General features: G+C 40.4%; 1 protein-coding gene across 15 annotated transcripts in view; it reads right to left on the reverse strand.

The window, feature by feature from the left end:
- Positions 1 to 20,785, reverse strand: part of MAP2K4 (mitogen-activated protein kinase kinase 4) — a 168,017-nt gene that overhangs the window by 58,195 nt on the left and 89,037 nt on the right. For 9 of the 15 annotated variants that reach the window (XM_077833808.1, XM_077833810.1, XM_077833809.1 and 6 more), the window contains 2 exons: positions 11,177 to 11,272; positions 637 to 811 (listed from right to left, as the gene is read on the reverse strand). In XM_077833808.1, coding sequence (XP_077689934.1) covers positions 637 to 811; positions 11,177 to 11,272 — 271 coding nt within the window. The remainder of the gene's footprint in view (positions 1 to 636; positions 812 to 11,176; positions 11,273 to 20,785) is intronic. The other 6 variants (XM_077833815.1, XM_077833817.1, XM_077833820.1 and 3 more) reach the window with 2 other exon arrangements.

Consider the following 20,785-nt stretch of genomic DNA (forward strand, 5'->3'; position numbering starts at 1 on the left):
CAATATTTAAAAAACAAAAAAGCATGAGTTTGGTGCTGGTGTAAAGTACCAAATGGACAGCCCTGGAGGCTTAGACCTTCTGTGTTTCCAGGACTGGGTCAGCACAGGAGGCACTCCATGCTTTCACATCATGGTGAGACTGAGAGAGCAGTATGTTCTCTAAAAACATGCCCACTCATTTCCTGCCCTCTCTGGTGAGGCTGTCAATTGCTGTAGCATGGATACATGTCCAGCTGGAACCAGTCTTTAGTCACTAACTCATTTCACAAAGGACACTAAGCTGCCATTGGATGTTAACTTGTGCTTACTACCAACCTAAGCTGGATTTGAACCAGTGATCAGCAGGTGAAAGGCCTCATATCCCATTACCAGTCTCCAGAGCCATCCAACCCCCCACTGCAGTTGCTTCCTAAGAGGCACAGTCAGTTTTTTAAAGTGCACAAGCAAGGTATAAGACCTTCACAATTCACTTGACAGATATGCCCATTACACATTGTGTTTTCAGCACAAGTACCCTTTATACTGGAGATAAACACAACAGAACAGTAGACAGTGACAGACGGATGAATATTAATTCTCCATCACGTTCCATCCTTAATGAACTGAAGTACAAACACAATTATGGGCATCACCTACTTTAACTGCCATAATTTGCCCACTTGGTTTGTGGACCATTTTGTTGACAGAACCATAAGCTCCTCGTCCAATTTCTCCAAGGTCTTTCAAGTCCTCTGCAGTAAAATCCCAATGCTGTTCAGGGGAAATCTTCAATTTTCCTGATGATTCAATGCTGTGTGTTCTCAGTCTCTCTCTGTCAAAAATATTGGGAAGCAATTTTTCCATATTTTAAATAGTTTGTAACTTTCTCTTTTCAGCAGCACTTGATTAAACATTGAAAGAGAGGGTTGCACATAGGCTACAGCAACAATGTGATTCCAGGGAGGATTCTATTTGGGGATGCAGGGTTGAGGGAGAATGTTAAATCAACAAAGAAATACATTTGGTCACAGCTTTAATTAGCTATATGTCTTAACTGCAGCATAAGACTTAATATGTGTCTCAGATTAGATTCATTCTAATTACTCTCATTTACATGGCTATTTTCTATTGTGCATAAAAATACATCAGGCTTGTAGCAGGACTTGGTATAGCATGCAGAACCAAGATTCTTTAGAGCACTCCTAGTCTCATGTATACAAAGCTATGCGTGTCACCTCCCCTGCAGAAATGCACTTGCTGGTGACTACCTGTCTTACTTGTATTGCTCATGTTGAACAGAAATCAAACTAAATCTCCAGTTTGTATTAGCAGGTTTATGAAGAGCTTGTTGATCTTAATGGAAAACTGTAACTTATTTCAAATAGTGCATAATCACTTCATCTAATTGAAAAAAGGCAATGAAGAGCCATTTTTAATATAAAATATAATGCAAATTGACTATTACTCAAGAAACCAGAAGCTGCCAGACCAAATGTTTCTTGACAAAGTGCCCGAGCCCAGAGTCCTCGGGCACAGAGAGCTCCCATAGCCCCCAATATGAATTTGTCTGTTTAAGGAATGCAGGATGATGCCCATAGTTTGTGACAGAAGCTACAGAATTCCACAGTTGTTTTAAGGTGATTCCTATTACCTGTTGCAAATTTTGTTCTTAACATTGATTTAATAGAAAATGTATGTGTATTTTCTACACTTTATTCCTAGTAGATAATAGTGTTTACCTTAAAACAACTGCAAAAGTCTCCAGTGTTTCTCATGAGTTCATCTTCTGATTAGCACTTCCTTGGTCATAAGCTATCCCAGGAGACTGGGCTTCCTGCTTTAAAGTCACATTAATCAAAAGGTCGCTCACACCAGAACCCTCCAGTGTTATGGAGGCATTACATCAGATAGGCATTTGTGAAAGCCAAGTTTCTCAAGTTAACCAGCCAAAGGAATAAACATACTACAGTGTATTCCATGCTGATAAATACAATAGAACATCTATCAGCCAGCAGCTGTACATGACACATGCTTTGATATTACTATGGGCCCACTCCTGAACTCCTTGGGCATGTCTACATAGCTTTTGGGAGCAGGTGTTGCAGCCCAGGTTGACAGACTTATGTTAGCGGGCTTACGCTAGAGTGCAAAAAATAGCAAAATGAACGTTCCGACTTGGGTTAGCACTTGGGCTCTGAAGCCTAGGGACAGAGGTTGGCTTCAGAGCCTGAACTCCAGGCCAAGTCTGAATGTCAAAGCCAAGTCTACACAGCTATTTTAAGCATGCTGGCCCGAGCCCCTTAGTGCAAGTGTCTGTTGATCCAGGCTGAGAGCCATGCTCCCAGCAGTTGTGTAGGCCTACCCCTTCGGGCTTCATTGGAAGTTTGGTCTTTGTGGGCAGCAAGGTCAGGCCCAAAGTACCCATTTACTGGAACAACTAAGGCTTAAATGACCTCATCCGCTGTGTTCTAGCTTCTTTATGAAACGTTGGTATTGCACTTCTTGGTCCTTGAACATCTGCATTCCGTGGACCCAATGGAAGAAGAATCTCACTGAACAGCTTCTTTCAGGAACATTATTTTTCTCTCAGCAACTTTTTGTGATGCTGCTGCTCCCCTTCCCCTGTTATAGCTTTCCTATTCTGACTCCCCCACTTTGCTACTTCCCACCTAAACCCTCTGAAACCCCTGCAGTTAAACACAATTCAAGGGTGGTCATGCTGGTGATGGCACAAACATTAAGAATACAAAAATCCGCAGAGACCTCATCTATTCTTGGCCTTCCTTGATTTCTGTATGTTAAATTCCTCAAATTAAAACACTATAATAACTTGGATTCTGAATGGAATGTACTTAACAAAAAGCAAGGAATGAAAAAAGGAAACAGAAGACAAGAGCAGGTGAAAACAATTCAAAGAAACTAACAGAAGAACAGTACAGAAGAAACCTCACCTCAGACTTTGCCACCTGCCTCTGCTGAACATAAAGAAAATTTATCTTGGGAGCTGGGTAATGAGAGTTACAGCCTTCCTTGCTGCTAGCACATTTTGATTTGACAGTAATCTGAAAATAGTTCTGTGTTTGCTGGAAGAAGCTAGCAGGTGTGAACTGCTGTTTTGAAAGGTGCTAGGAGATGGCCCCTCCTGCTCATGTCTTCCCAGCCAGAGCAGCAGCAGGAAGGACTGGAAGGCAGACGTGCACAGTGGTGACACCAAATCCCTGCTGATGGACCACTGCTGCTGCAGAGTCTGGAAATTTTCTGATGGAATTTTTTCCACTGGAAAATGCCAATTCGTTGAAAGCAAAACATTTAGCAGAAACGTGTTAATTGTGCCAAAATTTTGCTTCCAGGGGAAGGTCAATAAGGTCAAAATGTTCCATTTCGACATTTTCACAACAGAACATTTCCATTTTTTGTTTGGAAATCACTTTTTATTTTTAAATTTATTTTACATTATTAAAAAATTTAGATGTGGGCATTGGAATGAAACATTTCGATTTTTTAAACAACAAATGCTTCGATTGACTTCAAATTCTTTTTTTTTCCCCAGAATTTTGTTTTGAGGCAAATTTCAAAATTTTTTGCGTTCATTCCTTTCCGGAATAGGAAAGGAATTCAAACTCACGGAATTTCCTACAAAACGGAAAACAAAGTTCCTGTTCTGCTTTAGCCCGAAGGCAAATTGTGCCACTGTTCCTGCAGTGGCAGGGGGAAGATACAAGCCTGGGGGTGAGGGTAAGAAGTCTTAGCAATGCCTCTCTCCCTACAGAGGGGATTGCAGGTGCGAAGATGGTGGCGTGAAATAGGGGTGCTCCATGGAACTACAAACATGAAAGCAATTTGCTCTAGTCCTAGTGAACTGCCACTAACAATCCCGATCAGATTTTTAGTCACCTGTTCAAATGCCCACGTGAAATGGTCATTTGGCCAAATGACATGTTTAACAGAGTGGCACACATTTTAATACAGACCTTGTTCATGTAGTGAAGCTCTTAGAAGTAAATATTGCCATGTTCCTGTAAGAAGCACAGTCTGGAGCTCAAACATTCCTGTCAGCATTAAAATGTTATGATTTTTATAGTGATTTCTTCAGTGGAAAGGTAATTTAGGACTTGTCTAATGCAGGGACCTCTACACCAGTGTAACTGCACACAAGTGCATACCCCTGAGTAGATGCATTGCATCGGTGTAATATGAGAGTACGCTGGTGTGAAACCAGGATAAATGCAAACCCCACTTAATTCCAGGTCAGTGCATCTACAATAGGGTTTGTACTATTATAGCTATAGCAGTGCAAAAAGCCCTAATGTAGACAAGCGCTTAGAGCCAGCATCTTTAAAGTCTGCCCTACAAAGCCAACACAGTGAATTGGGAATTAAAATATCAAAAGAGTAACTCTAGAGAGAAATGTGAAAGTAGTTAATGCCAGATTCCTGCTTCACTGCTGGAGGCTGGATTTCAATCACTTGTGTTTAGTGATATATAAGAATCTTTATAGACTTTTTAGGTCATAATATGTCAGCTTTCTCTTTCCCTATCCACTTCTGCTTTCTGACGATGCAATCAACGTGTAACAGGCCAGGAATGTGGGTACAAAGCCATTTCCAAGCTAGGCATATAACCCTCACAAGATCAAGCTGAATCCCAGGGATGCCCCAAGATGGATCCGTGGGGGAGGGAGATGTTAAGATTTATTAGTACTATCACTTTTAATACCCACACACGAGCAGTTAGATTAACATTCTCAGCCTCCAATAATTATGGAGGAGATTTTTAAAGGAATCCAGGGGTCTTTGAGTTCAGTTCCCATTGAATTCACTGGAATTTGGGCTTCTAACTCTCTTTAGTGCCTTTGAAAATCCCAGTCTAGAATGTTATTCCAAAACTATCAGAGGCTTGGGAGTCCCATGGGGCTTGAACAGATAAGACTTGGATTTTCTGTGCTATATGGAGCTAGCTCTATATGGAGCACTGCATTTGTAAGATGCCAATTTATAGACCTTACTCCAACTGGTTATTTTGCTTTGTCACAGCAGTTATATTCCAGGGATTAGGAACACCAAGCAAGGCAATCATTCTTCGCAACAGTTGCCCCTTGACAGAAGGAAAAAATGTTCATGGATCCAGCTTGGCATTAGCCACAAGGACTGCTGGAGCCAGGCACCACTGTTCAGGGCCAAGGACAGTGTCACAGAAAAGCAGGACATGAAGTTTGCTAACTGCAAGCTTACTGAGCTAGATCCACACAGGAAGCTTGGTGAGTCTAATAAACCTAAAAGATTCCAAAACTCTACTGCAAAATAACCATAAATACTAGGGCCATCAATTAATCGCAGTTAACTCATGCAATTAACTAAAAAAAAAAATTAATTGTGATAAACCACAGTTTTAATTGCACTGCTAAACAATAACAGAATACCAATTGAAATATATTGATTTCAATCACAACACAGAATACAAAGTGTACACTGCTCACTTTATATTATTTTTAATGATTACAAATATTTGCACTGTAATAATGATAAAAAGAAATAGTATTTTTCAATTCACCTCATACAAGTATTGTACTTACTGCAATCTTTTTATCATGCAAGTGCAATTTACAAATGTAGATTATTTTTTGTTACATAACTGCACTCAAAAACAAAACAATGTAAAACTTTACAGCCTACAAGTCCACTCAGTCCTACTTCTTGTTCAGTCAATAGCTAAGACAAACAAGTCTGTTGACATTTATGGGAGATAATGCTGCCTGCTTCTTATTTACAATGTCACCTGAAAGTGAGAACCGGCATTCACATGGTACTTTTGTAGCCGATGTTGCAAGGTATTTACGTGCCAGATAAAGTAAATATTCATATGCCTCTTCATGCTTTGGCCACCGCTCCAGAAAACATGCTTCCATGTCGATGATGCTCATTAAAAAAATAATACATTAATTAAATTTGTGACTCAACTCCTTGGGAGAGAACTGTATGTCTCCTGCTCTGTGTTTTACATGCATTCTGCCATATATTTCATGTTATGGCAGTCTCAGATGATGACCCAGCACATATTGTTCATTTAAAGAAAACTTTCACTGTAGATCTGACAAAATGCAAAGAAGATACCAATGTGAGATTTCTAAAGATAGTTACAGCACTCAACCGCAGGTTTAAGCATCTAAAGTGCCTTCCAAAATCTGAGAGGGATGAGGTCTGGAGCATGCTTTCAGAAGTCTTAAAAGAGCAACAGTTCAATGCCGAAACTACAGAACCCGAACCACCAAAAAAGAAAATCAACCTTCTGCTGGTGGCATCTGACTTAGATAATGAAAATGAACATGTGTCAACCTTCTGCTGGTGGCATCTGACTTAGATAATGAAAATGAACATGTGTCAGTCCACACTGCTTCGGATCATTATCAAGCAGAACCTGTCATCAGTATGAACGCATGGTCCCTGGAATGGTGGTTGAAGCATGAAGGGACATATGAATCTTTAGCGCATCTGGCACATAAATATCTTGCAACGCCGGCTACAACAGGGCCATAAGAACGCCTGTCCTCACTTTCAGTTTACATTGTAAACAAGAAGCAGGCAGCATTATCTGCTGCAAATATAAACAAACCTGTTTGTCTGAGCGACTGGCTGAACAAGAAGTAGGACTGAGTGGACTTGTAAGCTCTAAAGTTTCATATTGTTTTATTTTTGAATGCAGGGTTTTTTTTTTGGACATTATGCTACATTTGTAAGTTCAACATTCATAATAAAGAGACTGCATGACAGGACTTGTACTAGGTGAACTGAAATACTATTTCTTTTGCTTCTTTTTTATGATGCAAATATTTGTAATCAAAAATAAATATAAAGTGAGCGCTGTACACTTTGTATTCTGTGTGGTAATTGAAATCAATATATTTGAAAATGTGGAAAACATCCAAAAATATTTAAATAAATGGTATTCTATTATTGTTTAACTGCATGATTAATCACGACTAATTTTTTTTAAATCACGTTATTAATTGTGAATAATTTTTTAATCGCTTGACAGCCCTAATAAAAATATTTGCACGTTTTTGGACAGGCATAAATTCATTGTATTGCAGTAATTAAACTCTACCATTAGTATCTTAGCAGTAGGAATGCTGAAACTTTTAAAAACAAGCATTTCTTTGGCATGGGCGGGAAGTCCTATGAGGGGAAAGCAGAGAGGTGGAGGGGTAATTTCACGCAAACCTGAAGATTATGTGACAGCACATAATGGAGCAAGGCCAGGCCAGAAAGGTGGCATATGCAAGTATGTGAATATTCAGTGAGTGCCTTTGTGTTGCTGTGGGTATCAGAGCAAAAAAACTAAGAGGGAAGGGATGAAATGTTGTGGTGGGAGCATATAACTGGCAAGAAATGTTAGAGACAACAAGAAGGGGTTCTACTAATATGTCAGACAGAAACGAAAGACCAAGGATGGTGCTCAATGGAGAAGGTGAGCTGGTATTGGAAGATGATAGAAAGGCAGAGCTACTCAATGCCTACTTTGCTTCAGCCTTCTCAAAAAAAAATAATGTGATCGGACAACTAGCGAAGTTCCCATAGACAATAAAAGGGAAAGGATGCAAATCAGGATAAGTAAAGAACGCGTCAGAGATATTCTGACTAATCTCAATGAATTCAAGTCCGTGGGACCAGATGCTATTCCCTCCAAGGTTCTGATGTTATTAACTGAAGAAATCTTGGAGCCACTGGCAATAATATTTGTAAACTCATGGATGACAGGAGAGGTCCCGGAAGACTGGAGAAGAGCTAACGTGGGTGCCCATCTTTAAAAAGGGGGAAAAGAAGGACCCTGGGAACTACAGACCAGTCAGCCTGACCTCTACAACTGGGAAGCTACTAGAGCAATGTATAAAATATTCAATTTGTAAATACCTGGGGGATGAAGGGGTGATCCCTAGCAGCCAGCATAGATTTACTAAGAACTAGCTTGATTTCCTTCTTTGACAGGGTAACTGGTTTGGTGGATTTGGGGAATGTGGTAGACATAAGATACCTGGACTTCAGCAAGGCTTTTGACACAGTGCTACATGACATTCTGATAAGTAAGCTGGAGAAATGTGGGCTTCACAGAACTACCATTAAATGGATACATAATTGGTTAAACAACTGCAAACAAAGACTAACTATTAATGGAATGATGTCAAATTGGAGGGAGGTCTCAAAAGGGGTTCCACAGAGATCTGTTCTGGGTCCGGTGTTTTTTAACGTCTTTATTAATTACCTGGATGTAGAAATAGAGAGCATATTGATCAAATTTGTAGATGACACAAAGCTGGGGGTCAAGGGCAAAGCTGGGGGTTGCAAACACTTTGGAGGATAGAGCTAATATTCAAAGGGATCTTGATAAACTGGAGAACAGGGCTATAGACAAGAAAATGAAATTCAACAAAAACAAACGTAAGGTGCTACACTTAGGGAAGAAAAATCAATTGGACAAATACAGAATGAGGGATAACTGGCTTGGAAGCAGCACTGCTGAGAAGGATCTGGGTGTTGCAGTGGATCACAACCTCAACATGAGTCAACAATGTGATGCTGCTGCAAAAAAAGGAAATGCAGTTTTAGGTTGCATTAGCAGAGGCATAGCATGCAAGTCATAGGAGGTGACAGTACCTCTCTACTCAACACTGGTTAGGCCTCAGCTGGAGTACTGTGTCCAGTTTTGGTCACCAATGTATAGAAAGGATATAGAGAAACTGAGAAGGATGCAGAGGTGAGTGCCAAAGATGATCAAAGGGATGCAATGAAAGCCATATGAGCAAAGGCTGAAGGAACTGGGTATGTTTAGTTTGGAAAAGAGGAGATTAAGGGGGCACATGATAGTGGTTTTCAAATACTTCAAAAGCTGCCATAAAAAAGTAGAAAAGTTGTTCTCTCTTACCACAGAGGGTAGGACAAGAGGCAATGGGTTCAAACTACAGCATGGCAGATTTAGATTAAATCTCAGGAAAAACTTTCTAACTGTAAGAACAGTAGGACAATGGAACAGACTGCCTAGGGAGGTCATGGAAGCTCCTTCACGGGAGGTTTTCAAAAGGAGGCTGGAGAGCCATCTTGGCAGGGGGTGAGACTAGATCAGACGTTCTCAAACTGGGGGGGCACGGAATGTATTCTGCGGGCTGGGAGAAGCTTTCAAAAGAAAGAAGAAACTTGCTGCACACATTCCGAGCTGGGCGGCTGGGGAGCTGCGCCTGCTGGCTGGGTGCCCAGCACTGAAGGCAGTGCCGCCTCCAGCAGCAGCAGCACAAAAGTGAGCGTGGAGTGGTATCGCCACCCTATCGTCAGAGCCGGGCACCCAGCCAGCAGCCGCTGATCTCCAGCCGCCCAGCTCCGAAGGCAGCGCTGCTGCTAACAGCAGCTGAGAAGTAAGGGTGGCAATACCATACCACGCTGTCCTTACTTATGCGCTGCTGCTGGTGGCAGCGCTGCCTTCAGAGCTGGGTGGCCGGAGAGCGGTGGCTGCTGGCTGGGTGCCTAGGGGGAGGCGTAAACTACTAGAAACACAAAGAAGGGGGGTGCGATCAAATAACTTTGCGAACCACTGGACTAGATGACTCTTGTGGATCCTTCTAACCCTATGGTTCTGTGATTCTATAAGACTGTGCGTCATGATTTTAAAAAGCTTGACAGACCAATTATGCTTCACAAATTGGTCTAATGCAGGATTTCTGAAGGAAGTCACTAACTGCACAGAGGTTAGTAGACATACACTCATTCTACTTCTCCGCAAGCCTGGTAAAAAGATGCTGTTCACAATGGCATTTCAGAAGCTGATTTGTGGACAATGTGCTGATAAGCCAAATTAGTGACCAAAAGAAAACTCAAGGCACTGTGCACTGTTCACAATTCTTAAGTAAAAGCAGGTTTATGATTCTGGCTGATCAATTTGCACTGAGTCCATTAGCTAGTGTGGCATTTCTGTAGGTTTTCTGTTTAAATGTAGCTTTCTTTACTGATCAATCTGTACACCTTGGAGGCTAACTAACATTAATAAAACAGTAGCCATGTTTTATATTTCATGGCAGGGGAAATCCTCCAATAGCAAAGCTGCAGAGTTATTTCAAGTAGCCTGAAAATGTCAGCTCCCTAGTGAGGTTTTAACAGAGTCCTGAGAACAAAATCTTCCTTGAACTGAGCAAGCCAACAAGTTAATAGGGATTTCTGCCCCAGGCAGAGGACACAGAATGTAGTGGTTTTGCTTCTACTTGTTCATTTGTAAGTCTTTCTGCTGTTTATTCTCACATTCTATTTGATGCCATGTGTCTAGAACCAATCACTGATGAAGAGATTCAGCAAAGGCTTTAAAAGAAGGAATTAATTCCATTCAGCATCCCTCAGCCAGTAAAGCTCAAAGAAAAAAAACAAAGGCCAGGTCCCTCACTTTCATCACGAAGAAATGGCAGAAGCTCAACTGAGGCCTGTTCTGGCTTTCTATGCTCCACCAAAATTACTCAAAGCACAGATCTCAGCAATGCATGGAAAACTGTACAGAATATATCACAGCCCTTGCAGTCCAATCCAACACCCATTCAAATCCACAAAAAGACTCCCACTGACTTAAATGGGGCTTGGACTGGGCCTTCAGAAGCGCCAACATTTTGTTTTGAGTTTATTTGATTAACTAGATAGATTCTTCTCTCAGTTTACACCGGTGTAACTCAGATTCCGAATAACCATGTCCAAGACAATTGAGTCCTCCTGATTCACACTAGTGTAACTCACACTAGAATCTGGCCTTATGTATGGATCCCCAGAACACCAAACTCATTTTTGTTTGGAGTGAAACATGCAGCCAGACAGTAACACACATGCCCAATCTACCAAGTATGCACCGTCTACACTTGTGTTGGATTAAAGCATTTTAGAGTAATATGAAAATGTTAGATCTAGCTAATTTAATAACCCTTCCTCCTGAGCCACTGCCAGCTATCATTGAGAGAACAGAAAACAGAGACATAACACATCATTAAGAATCAACATGAGAATAAGGAGAATAAATATATATATATTTAAAAAATGATACTGAAATGTGGTAATATCATTACATAGAAATAACTCATGGAATGGCACGGTACTGCTGAGACAAATTTCATTACTTTATAGATGCCATTTTTGCTGACATGGAAAATATTTGACAATGGCTAACAGACAGTTAAGCTTACTGTAGCCTGCTGGAAAGTTTCTGGATGAGGTCCGCTTCTCTCCTTTTGAAAGTGAACGGGACAATGTGATTACTACCCAGTGTTGCTTGTGTATCACTTCAGCCAGGAAAAGAGTTGTGAAAATGACAGGAAAACATGGTGCTGTTATCACATGACACAATAACGTAAAACATATACTCATCTAGACATACTGCCTTTGGCATGGCTAGCATAAGAAATTAGTGCATGTTATATTTTTCTTCCCCATTAAGCCTAACTAATGCACCTCTCTTCAAATGGAGCAAAGCAGTTCTTGCATTTGAAGATCGTTGAGCTGTACTGTTACTGTTAATGCATTATATTGTATGCCTTTTGTTTTTTTAAAACAATGGAAATATTATTTTCAGTTGTAATGTTAAAAACACCAATCATTGGAATCAATTTTCTAACAACATAACTAAGTATTAATAACATTCAGACTGCATAGATTCACAACATTGATTACCATCACATAGCTTCCTCTTGGGCTCTGATAAAGGAGAATTTCTTACCACAAAAACTAGTGTGTCTTGGATCCACCAATCTAGGAGTGGTGGCCATTCCCATTTAGACCTGTCAGTCAAGGTGAATCAGCCCATCCACTACTAAATACTTTTTTATGCCTGGGGCACACTATATCTTTCCCTTTTATTTCCAGATAGATCTCTGCAGCTAACAGAAGAGCTGAAGGCTAACTACTACTGTACACTGTGTATTCAGGCTCTCAATTAGAGCCTCTCACACGCATTCCAGGTAAGAAATTTCCCTTTCCCGTGACTAGGATCCACTCTTTCAGCACTGATGGGTTCTGAGTTGTACACCTTACTAAGGGCAATGGGGAGGACAGACAGGAAATGATCACTCAAATATCTGTACATACAAATAAAGAAATGACCAACAATGTTCAGAAACAAATGCATGCCTTTGCTCACCTCATCATCTGCAAATGCCCTAAAACTAAGTTTATCTGTTACAATTGCTCTTAAAGCCATTTTGCTAAAGTAGCCCTTGTGACTTTTCTTACATTCTTAACAAAAAAAGTTCTATCGGTGACTCAAGCTAAGTGCTAGGGAATGTAAAAGCTCTAGGTTGCATTGGTTTCTCTGTTTGAGCAGGGTGTGGAAGAAGTTTAGGTAATGACACCTCTTGGCTAATTCTGAAATTCAGTGCAACTTTGGAGAAAAACCTGATCCTGAAAGTAACACACTGGTATCTGCTGCAGAAAAAGCTAGATCTGAGGCAAGGGAATCATCGAGCTAGGAGAGAAAAGAGGGATTGCCTATCCAGAAGGCTGCATTTATCACAACTACTTCAGTGACCACAAGAGAGGCCACAGCAAGACTAACTGGAAGATCCTAGTACAACACCAAACATGACATGTATTTTGAAGGCAACCCACAAATATGTCATGGGATTGAGGAGGTGACTGACTATCAAATGTATCAATGCTCTATAGTCTCCTAAATCTAGTGCTATTGTGACAGACTTTAAATGTTGGGTCCATTTAAAATGGTTGTGTCTGCCCTGACTATTTCAGATCTACAAAGTACTTTGGCTAAACAGCTACGGAAGCTCTCCTGGAGCAAGGCCAACAGCTGCCAGAGAATCATTTCCCCTTCTTTAATCTACAGGGAAATGAAAGTTATTATGAAAAAAAGAGAGAAAGCATCATTCCTGAGAGAGATACCTGTTTGGAATATCAGAGAGAATGCATATATCCACTGGATTACACAGAAGCCCACATCCTCCTGGAAAATGGTTATCACCCCTAACCAAGCTGTCCTAACCTGGGAATCAGAAGCGATTTTGGTGGACTTTACTCATCTCTAATTGATTGTGTCTACTTGCCAGCCAAGGTATCACTGAGACCAAGCATGAAGGAGAAATGGTCTGTCCAGCTCTACTCCAAATATTCTAGGTTTTCCACAAAGGGGGAACCAGGCCTAGCTCAAGGAAAGACTTCCCAGGACTGCCATTAGTTGATGAGATCCACTGGAATTCTGACTGGGACATCTGACTCTCCTTTGCTTTAAGGCCTCCCAACATGCAAAGTCTTGATGATGGTCTTGACTTGAGATCCACCCATCTGAGATTCACAGCAGAGGGCTGTAGTCACCTAATCACAATATATAAGGAACCTAATTAATTTTAGTCCCGTTCTGAAGTCTACTTCTCCAACGAATGGAGTGGCTAGAATAATTTAATCATGCAGGCCAAAAAACAAACAACTCATCCAATTACACAAAAGCTTGATGCAGAGCATGCAGTGTTACTGTGGCAGAATAGCTCCTCTGCATGGGATCTTCCTGATTGATTCTGAAACCACTGCAGATTTTTCTGATGCATTTCATCCATTCAGCCCAGATTATTTCAACTTCCCACACTATAAGGTGAAAAGATAACATCAGCAAAGAGGAGAAAAAGCTGACAATGGTGGCCTGAAAGGATGAGCCACGGTTCTTTGAATTTGCATCTTTTCCTCTTCTTGTTGTCCATTTCATGGTGCTTGGCAAAAAACAAAGGCGTGAATTCAGAGGAAACGACTGTCAGTTTTGAACCAGTAGACCAGAGGGCTCAAAACAGCTCTGAGTAACCAAACAAAAATACAAACTGCTGCTCATATGACAATGAGATGACTTTAATACTTAAAGAATAAAGTACTTGGTTTCTGTTTTTATTAAATTCAGCAGGTGTGAATATCAGACTGTCGATGACAAACTTTAATTGTTAGAAAAGTTAACAGAGCAAAAAATTTACTGGGGTTTTGGGAGGCAGGGTCAGACCAAAGGTCCATCTATCCCAGTAGCCTGTCTTCCAACAGTGGCCAATGCCAGGTGCTTCATGGGGAATGAACAGAACAGGTAATTATTATCCCCTGTAATCCAACCCCTGTCACCCATTCCCAGTTTCTGGCAAACAGAGGCTATGGACACTATCCCTGACCATCCTGGCTAATAGCCATTGATGGACCTATCCTCCATGAATTTGTCTAGTTCTTTTTTGAACCCTGTTATAGACTTGGCCTTCACAACATCCTCTGGCAAAGAGTTCCACAGGTTGACTGTGCATTATGTGAAGAAATACTTCCTTTTGTTTGTTTTAAACCTGCTGCCTATTATTTTCATTTGGTGACCCGTAGTTCTTGTGTTATGTGAAGGAGTAAATAACACTTCCTTATTTAATTTCTCCACACCAGTCATGAGTTTATACACCTCTATCATATCCCCCCTTAATTGTCTCTTTTCCAAGCTGAAAAGTCCCAGTCTTATTAATCTCTCCTCATATGGAAGCCGTTCCATATCCCTAATAATTTTTGTTGCCTTTTTCTGAACCTTTTCCAATTCCAATATATCTTTTTCAAGATGGGGCGACCACATCTGCATGCAGAATTCAAGATGTGGGCGTACCATGGATTTATATAGAGGCAATATGATACCTTCTGTCTTATTATTTATCCCTTTCTTAATGATTCCCAACATTCTGTTAGCTTTTTTTGACTGCCGCTGCACACTGAGTGGATGTTTTCTGAGAACTATCCACAATGACTCAAAGATCTCTTTTTTGAGTGGTAACAGCTAATTTAGATCCCATCTTTTTACATGTGTAGTTGGGATTATGTTTTCCAATGTGCATTACTTTGCCTTTATCAACACTGAATTTTATCTGCCATTTTGTTGCCCAGTCACCCAGTTTTGTGAGATCCCTTTGTAACTCTTCACAGTCTGTTTTGGATTTAACTATCTCGAGTAGTTTTGTATCATCTGCAAATTTTGCCACCTCACAGTTTACTCCTTTTTCCAGATCATGATTCACTAGCCTTCATATCTGGAGTCCTGGGTATAAGACCATCTTATGCCACAAATATAATGACTTTGGGGACTTCTATGTAATCCTTCTCAGACATTTCTCCATGTCACAAAAACAGCAACAAATGAATCAAGTGAGGCCCAGCAATAATAGCCAGAGAGTACACCTGGTCAAAAACAAGGTGCACTGCTAGTACTGTATAAGCACCTAATACTAACCAGTGCTAGTACTGTGCTACTGTTGAAACATCAATATTCATCCAATATTTTTTAATAGAAAAGAAAGAACATAGACCCATCCACTCTTTTACACTGAAATATTGTTATACACTAGGACAGAGTAGGAGCCACTGGATACAGAGTAGGCACATAGTCCTTGAACATAAAAAGACCAACACTTCTGAAAGTGCATGCTCCAGACTCTTACTGGCTGTTCCTAACAGTATTGGCAATGAAGGCTCAAAGAGAAAAATGCCTCATATTTTCTCTGCTTGGTGTGAAGCATCACTTTTAGAATGACTTGTAGCAGCTTCCCAACTTCAAAAAAGTAGAATACAGTTAAAATATACTGTAATTAAATAAAGTGGATTAAAATTTTATTTAAATAACAAACAATGGAGACAGAGCGATGTTCAGACATTATATATTTTCTCTCTAATCTTTCAGTTATAGTGATCTTCGGTGTCACTGCAGCACCAATAGACCAAATATACAGAAAGGACTGAGAGTTTGTAGTCGAGGGTGTCCCAAGAGATCTGCTTTCTGTGGTTTTGAGGGGAATTGGCACAGAAAATGGCAGCAGGAAATAGGAGAGGCATTACCGTTGAATGCATCTGTCCTTATCTACAGTAGATGTGGACTTCAGTCTTACAGCTAGTTTGTAAAAATACCTTACAACAGAGATAATTTCTTCTTGTCCCTTCACAGCCCCAAGCACACTGAGTGCTCAGAAAGTAACCAATAATCAGTAACAAGGCGGGAAGCTTCCCACAATCATAGGCGCTCGCACAGAGGTTTTTTACTACAAAGAACACATTGTGTGTCTACTGGCGGTCAGGGAAGGGCTAATCTTGGAATGGCAGAAGGTAACAGTAGTGTCACTGTGGTATTCTGGATGCACATCAGGCAAATGTGATTTCTGTTTTGACTAGAAATACACACTTGGTAGCAGAAGGGAAAGCAGCAGGTGTTATTTACATGGAAGCTCTCTCTTAGAGCAAAATGTGTTCGCATGATAAAAGATTCACATAGCAGAAGAGGGGCCAAGGGGTGGGAGGTTGAGCTTCTCTGCTAGGCCTGCTGTTACAGCACTGTTTAATGGATTTCTTTTTTTAAGAAAGTAATGTATCTGACCAGTTTCACTATTTGCGCTAACTACAACCCATGAATTACTGTATGTATGATTAATATAATTTTTTCACTGTTCTCCCCCAGTTTTTTTTATGGAGATATGCAAAAGCTAAGGAAGTCAATGGGAGCAGAGATCGGCTAATGCTAAGTGCTTTTACAAAGCCTGCCCTGTGTGCTTTTGCTAGCACATCGCCTTCACTGTTGTCCCATCCCATATGGTCATTTCCTCCATTCATGCAAGTCTTTCACACAGCAAGAGATGAACACAATTTTTAAAAAAAAATCAGTAAACAGTGCTTGTATTATCACAAAAACAGGTAGGAGAGACATGGACTGATGAAGAACCTAAAATTACTTGTAACTCATTTTTTAGTAGGTGTCAAGTTGGGGGTGTCCTTTTAAGAATCATGATAGAATGCTAAAAGCAAAAGTGTATTTTCCTTTTAACTGTATCTATGGCGGGTTAGGAAAGAGCTTTAATTCTGAAAACCCGACAACCTAATAAAGTTAGAGGGTTGTGACTACTGATCTAACCAGACTGTGTGCACAGAGACAAACAGAGGTACAGCAAGCAGATACATATTTTTAAAACTGCTTTAATAACACAAAAGTTTCAGTCCTTCTAAAGTCTTAAATTACCTTCAAATAAAAATGCAAAGAGGTATCTCACATATGATGCACCAAGCATTCTATCTTTCAAAGTCCTTATGTGCGAGGCCAAGGTTTCCCTAACCATCCTGTCATCCAAGAGGGCTTATAGAAGGAACAGGCATTTCTCAGATAATCTCTGTCATTATATTACACATACTGTGACAAGAGAATATCTCTCATTCAATCCCATTTTCAGGCACAAGTCATATTGAAAGCCATATTATTAGATAAGAGGAAAAAGTAAGCCACCCAGAGAGAAAGCAGGCACTAAAAGGGGTATTTTTTTGGAAATTTGCCTCTAGAGAGACTTCTAAAAGAAGCATCACATGCCCAACTGTGGGCCATTTCAAGTAGTTCTGATGAAGGGGAGGATGCACAGAAACAATTTCACCTCTCTCTGCCCTCTTTCTTCTCACCATGTACTCCAACCATATTTATGCTGTTGGCCTACACACTCACACTGAATTCCCTTTGGAAATCTTCTGTCTAGCTAATCTATTCCAGGATTTCCCCATCAACGTAGTATTTAAATGCTCAATTTCTGTACACACACTGCATATATAGAGCATTATTTTACACAAAGGAAGCAGTAATATTTAAACAACCTGCATGCCTCATGAGAACTCTCTTAGACATACCCAAGGCCGTCATTAATCTATTGGAATGGGAAAATATATTATGCCAATATTTTAAAATGGTAAAAGGGGTGACCTGGTTAATTACAGGCCTGTCAGTCTGACAGCAATCCCAGGCAATATAAAGAACACAACCAGCTTCTACTTTTCCAGTCTCCCACATACTTAATTGCCCTAACTTGTAATTCACTGCAGCTGAATCACACAGAGGTAATGAGATTCAACAGATAGACTTTGCTCCACATCTGATGGACCTCCTTGATTCTTACAGCAAGTAAGGAAATTATCATTCTCCATGACTCACTGACTGCTCAGTTCTTGATGCCCTTTCACCTTGCAGAAAAGCCAGAGGTCTCAATTCCTAGGACAGAACTGGCAATCAGTCTGACATTCCACAGCCCAAGGGCAGGCATTACTCTTTATGGTAATAATTGCTAATTCAAAGGTCCACCCTTGAATTATCCAATGTGATGCAGGGTGGGCTCCTAACTACTGCAGAGGTGGCCAACTTTTCCAAACCAAAGTAATTAAAGTCAGGCTTCTATAGGCCAGTAGTTAGGGCATGAGCCTAGAATTCTGGAGATTTAGTTTCAAATCCTTTCTTTGCCACAGACTTCCTCTATGTCCTTAGAGGTCACTTAGTCCCTTCTGTAAAATGAGATAAATAGCATTTCCCTATATGACAGGAGTTTGTGAGGATAAATACATGAAAAAGAGTATGAAGTACTCAGACACTAAGGTGATGGGAGCCAGATAGGTACCAGATATCATATCATGTTAGATTTAGGCACATATTCTATATGTTGAATATAAATGTCCACGTTTTCAGGAGTGCCGATCATCCACAAATCCCAGTGGAGTGAACGGAAGTTGCAGCTGAACATCTCACAAGTGATAGAACCTACTGGTATCAGAGAAGAAAGACCAGAAGTCCTGGCAGCATAGTGCTTTGTGATACTTATATGCCAAAACCAGTGCAAAAGAAGAAAACAGTGCTCTCATATCACTATTGCTGCTGAAGCCATAGGGATTTCTGCAGCAATTCACTAAGGCGTGGCAGATACCAAAGAGCTGCTCAGCAGAGGGTGCAGAGACTTACAGTAAAAACAAATTGGAGAATAGGAAAATAAGTTAATCAGGGTGCAGAATAACTTAATAAATACAAAGCTATCAAACAACCTCTCTCCCCCGCCATCCCTACCTACCTACAAATAACATTAGTGCAGCATCTCTGCACTATAAGACTGCCATGTTAGAGAGAATCCTAAAACTCAGTAGGAGAAACGAAAACAGCAGCTAGAAACAGCTTCAGGTAGCACCTGCAATCCAGACTCCAAAGATGATCTCAACAATATCTTCTTCAAAGAGAAGGTCCCCTTCACCAGGCCAAAGACACTAAACAAAGATGCTCTGCAAACCACACCAGCTCTTCACAATATTCAGCCACAGAGATCTTTGGACAATTGAACTGTCTGTCACATTCTGAAGAGATGCAAATACCCCGACACAATCCAACAACTTATCAGGAAAGATCTTAGTGACGAAGAATGGAAAAGAAAGATCCTACTGACCTAAAAACTACTGTGAGTTCTGCTCATGCTATCTGGGAACAGAAAGGTATCGTATGACCTGTACAGACAAGCAACAGACCCAGAATTATTCACAGGCAATTTTTGGCAAACAATTTTGAACAAAGAAATTTAAGAAAATTTCACTTTTGTTCTTGGACAATTTCAAATAGAAAGAGATGAATGAAATTTGTCTAATAATTTACACATGAAGATTTATTCACCCAGATATAAGTATCTCACCTAAAAAGCAGCTGACAACCAGTTAATAAAAAGCCACGAAGAATACACAAGAAGCTATCTAAGAGCTTTGGGGCACTAGATTCACTCGATTCTGGCCCTAGCCACAATAGCCCTTTCCACCTTAGTAATAACATCCTTGGTACCTCCTTAAACTGAACAAAAGTGAAGGAAGATGCAGAGTCCCACTTGCAAGGGGATCTGAATTAGCTCATGAAGGATTCTGGCCTTAAATTCTGACTCTAATCTTGCATCGGTAGAGGAGGCTCACTGTACAACACGAGCCTATTGTTCCATTGGGCAGCCTCTTGGTGAGTCCTCTCAGCTCCCTCTGCACTGCCAGAAGCCTACATAAGGATGAACCAGTGCAAGGAAAAAATCAGAGACCAGATGCTCAGATTCTATGATGATGAGCAGCAGGTAAAACAGATTGACAGTCCAACAGGTACTTCAGAAGGCAGGCTCATGACTTTTACAAGAAGTCACTTAATCCTGACAGCTTTCCAAACTAGCTTGTAATGGTACATACTCAGACATCCTAGTGACAGAGGTGCCACAGAAACGGACGGATTACACAGATAGCACACAAAGTGCTCATTGAGTCTATGCTCAAGAAAGAACACACTGAAGAATAGGTAACAAAGGCACAGTCCTTACATCTACTCACTTACTAGTACACAAGGATAAACTGTGCAGTGTGAACCTGGTACGAGAACACCAGTACACTGCAGGAATAATAACCCTTCCCAGAAAGCTTGTACCAAAACCTAAATCACTGCATTCAAAAGTATGCTACTAAATTTGTTCAATGAACTATTCAGTGCTAACTATTCTAATGAGAGCCAGGTGTACTGCAGACAGATGCTGTGTAATCATTCCATAAACCACCGCACCAGTCAAAGAATCCTTCCTGTATTAGTTCTATTTGTGTCTGTCTTCAGCAGGGAATGCTAGTCATACATTACTGCAGATCTTGTGTAATGTGTACCAGTAACCAACAAGAACTTGGATGAACTGACTACATTAATTTTACTTGTGACCTAAATCCCACTTAGATGTCCGAAGGTGAAAGGGGCCGCACTTTACCTTAAGGGTCCATTTATAAATAGTTTAGGAAGAGTGAATACTGGATTGTTATTATAGATTGTTACAGAGTGCAACAGATCAATAAATTGCTTATAATCATGGCTAATAACCATTTCTAACACCTTCCACCAATGTTTATAACCATCTGTAACACATACTACAAATGTCTGTAACATGTATATGTCTAGTAATCATTGATTAACCTTTTATAAACTATAAATGCAACCATAATAAAAAGTGTGACTATGAAAGGAT

Source organism: Eretmochelys imbricata, chromosome 14, assembly GCF_965152235.1.
Source record: "Eretmochelys imbricata isolate rEreImb1 chromosome 14, rEreImb1.hap1, whole genome shotgun sequence".
In the NCBI taxonomy this organism is placed as follows: domain Eukaryota; kingdom Metazoa; phylum Chordata; order Testudines; family Cheloniidae; genus Eretmochelys; species Eretmochelys imbricata.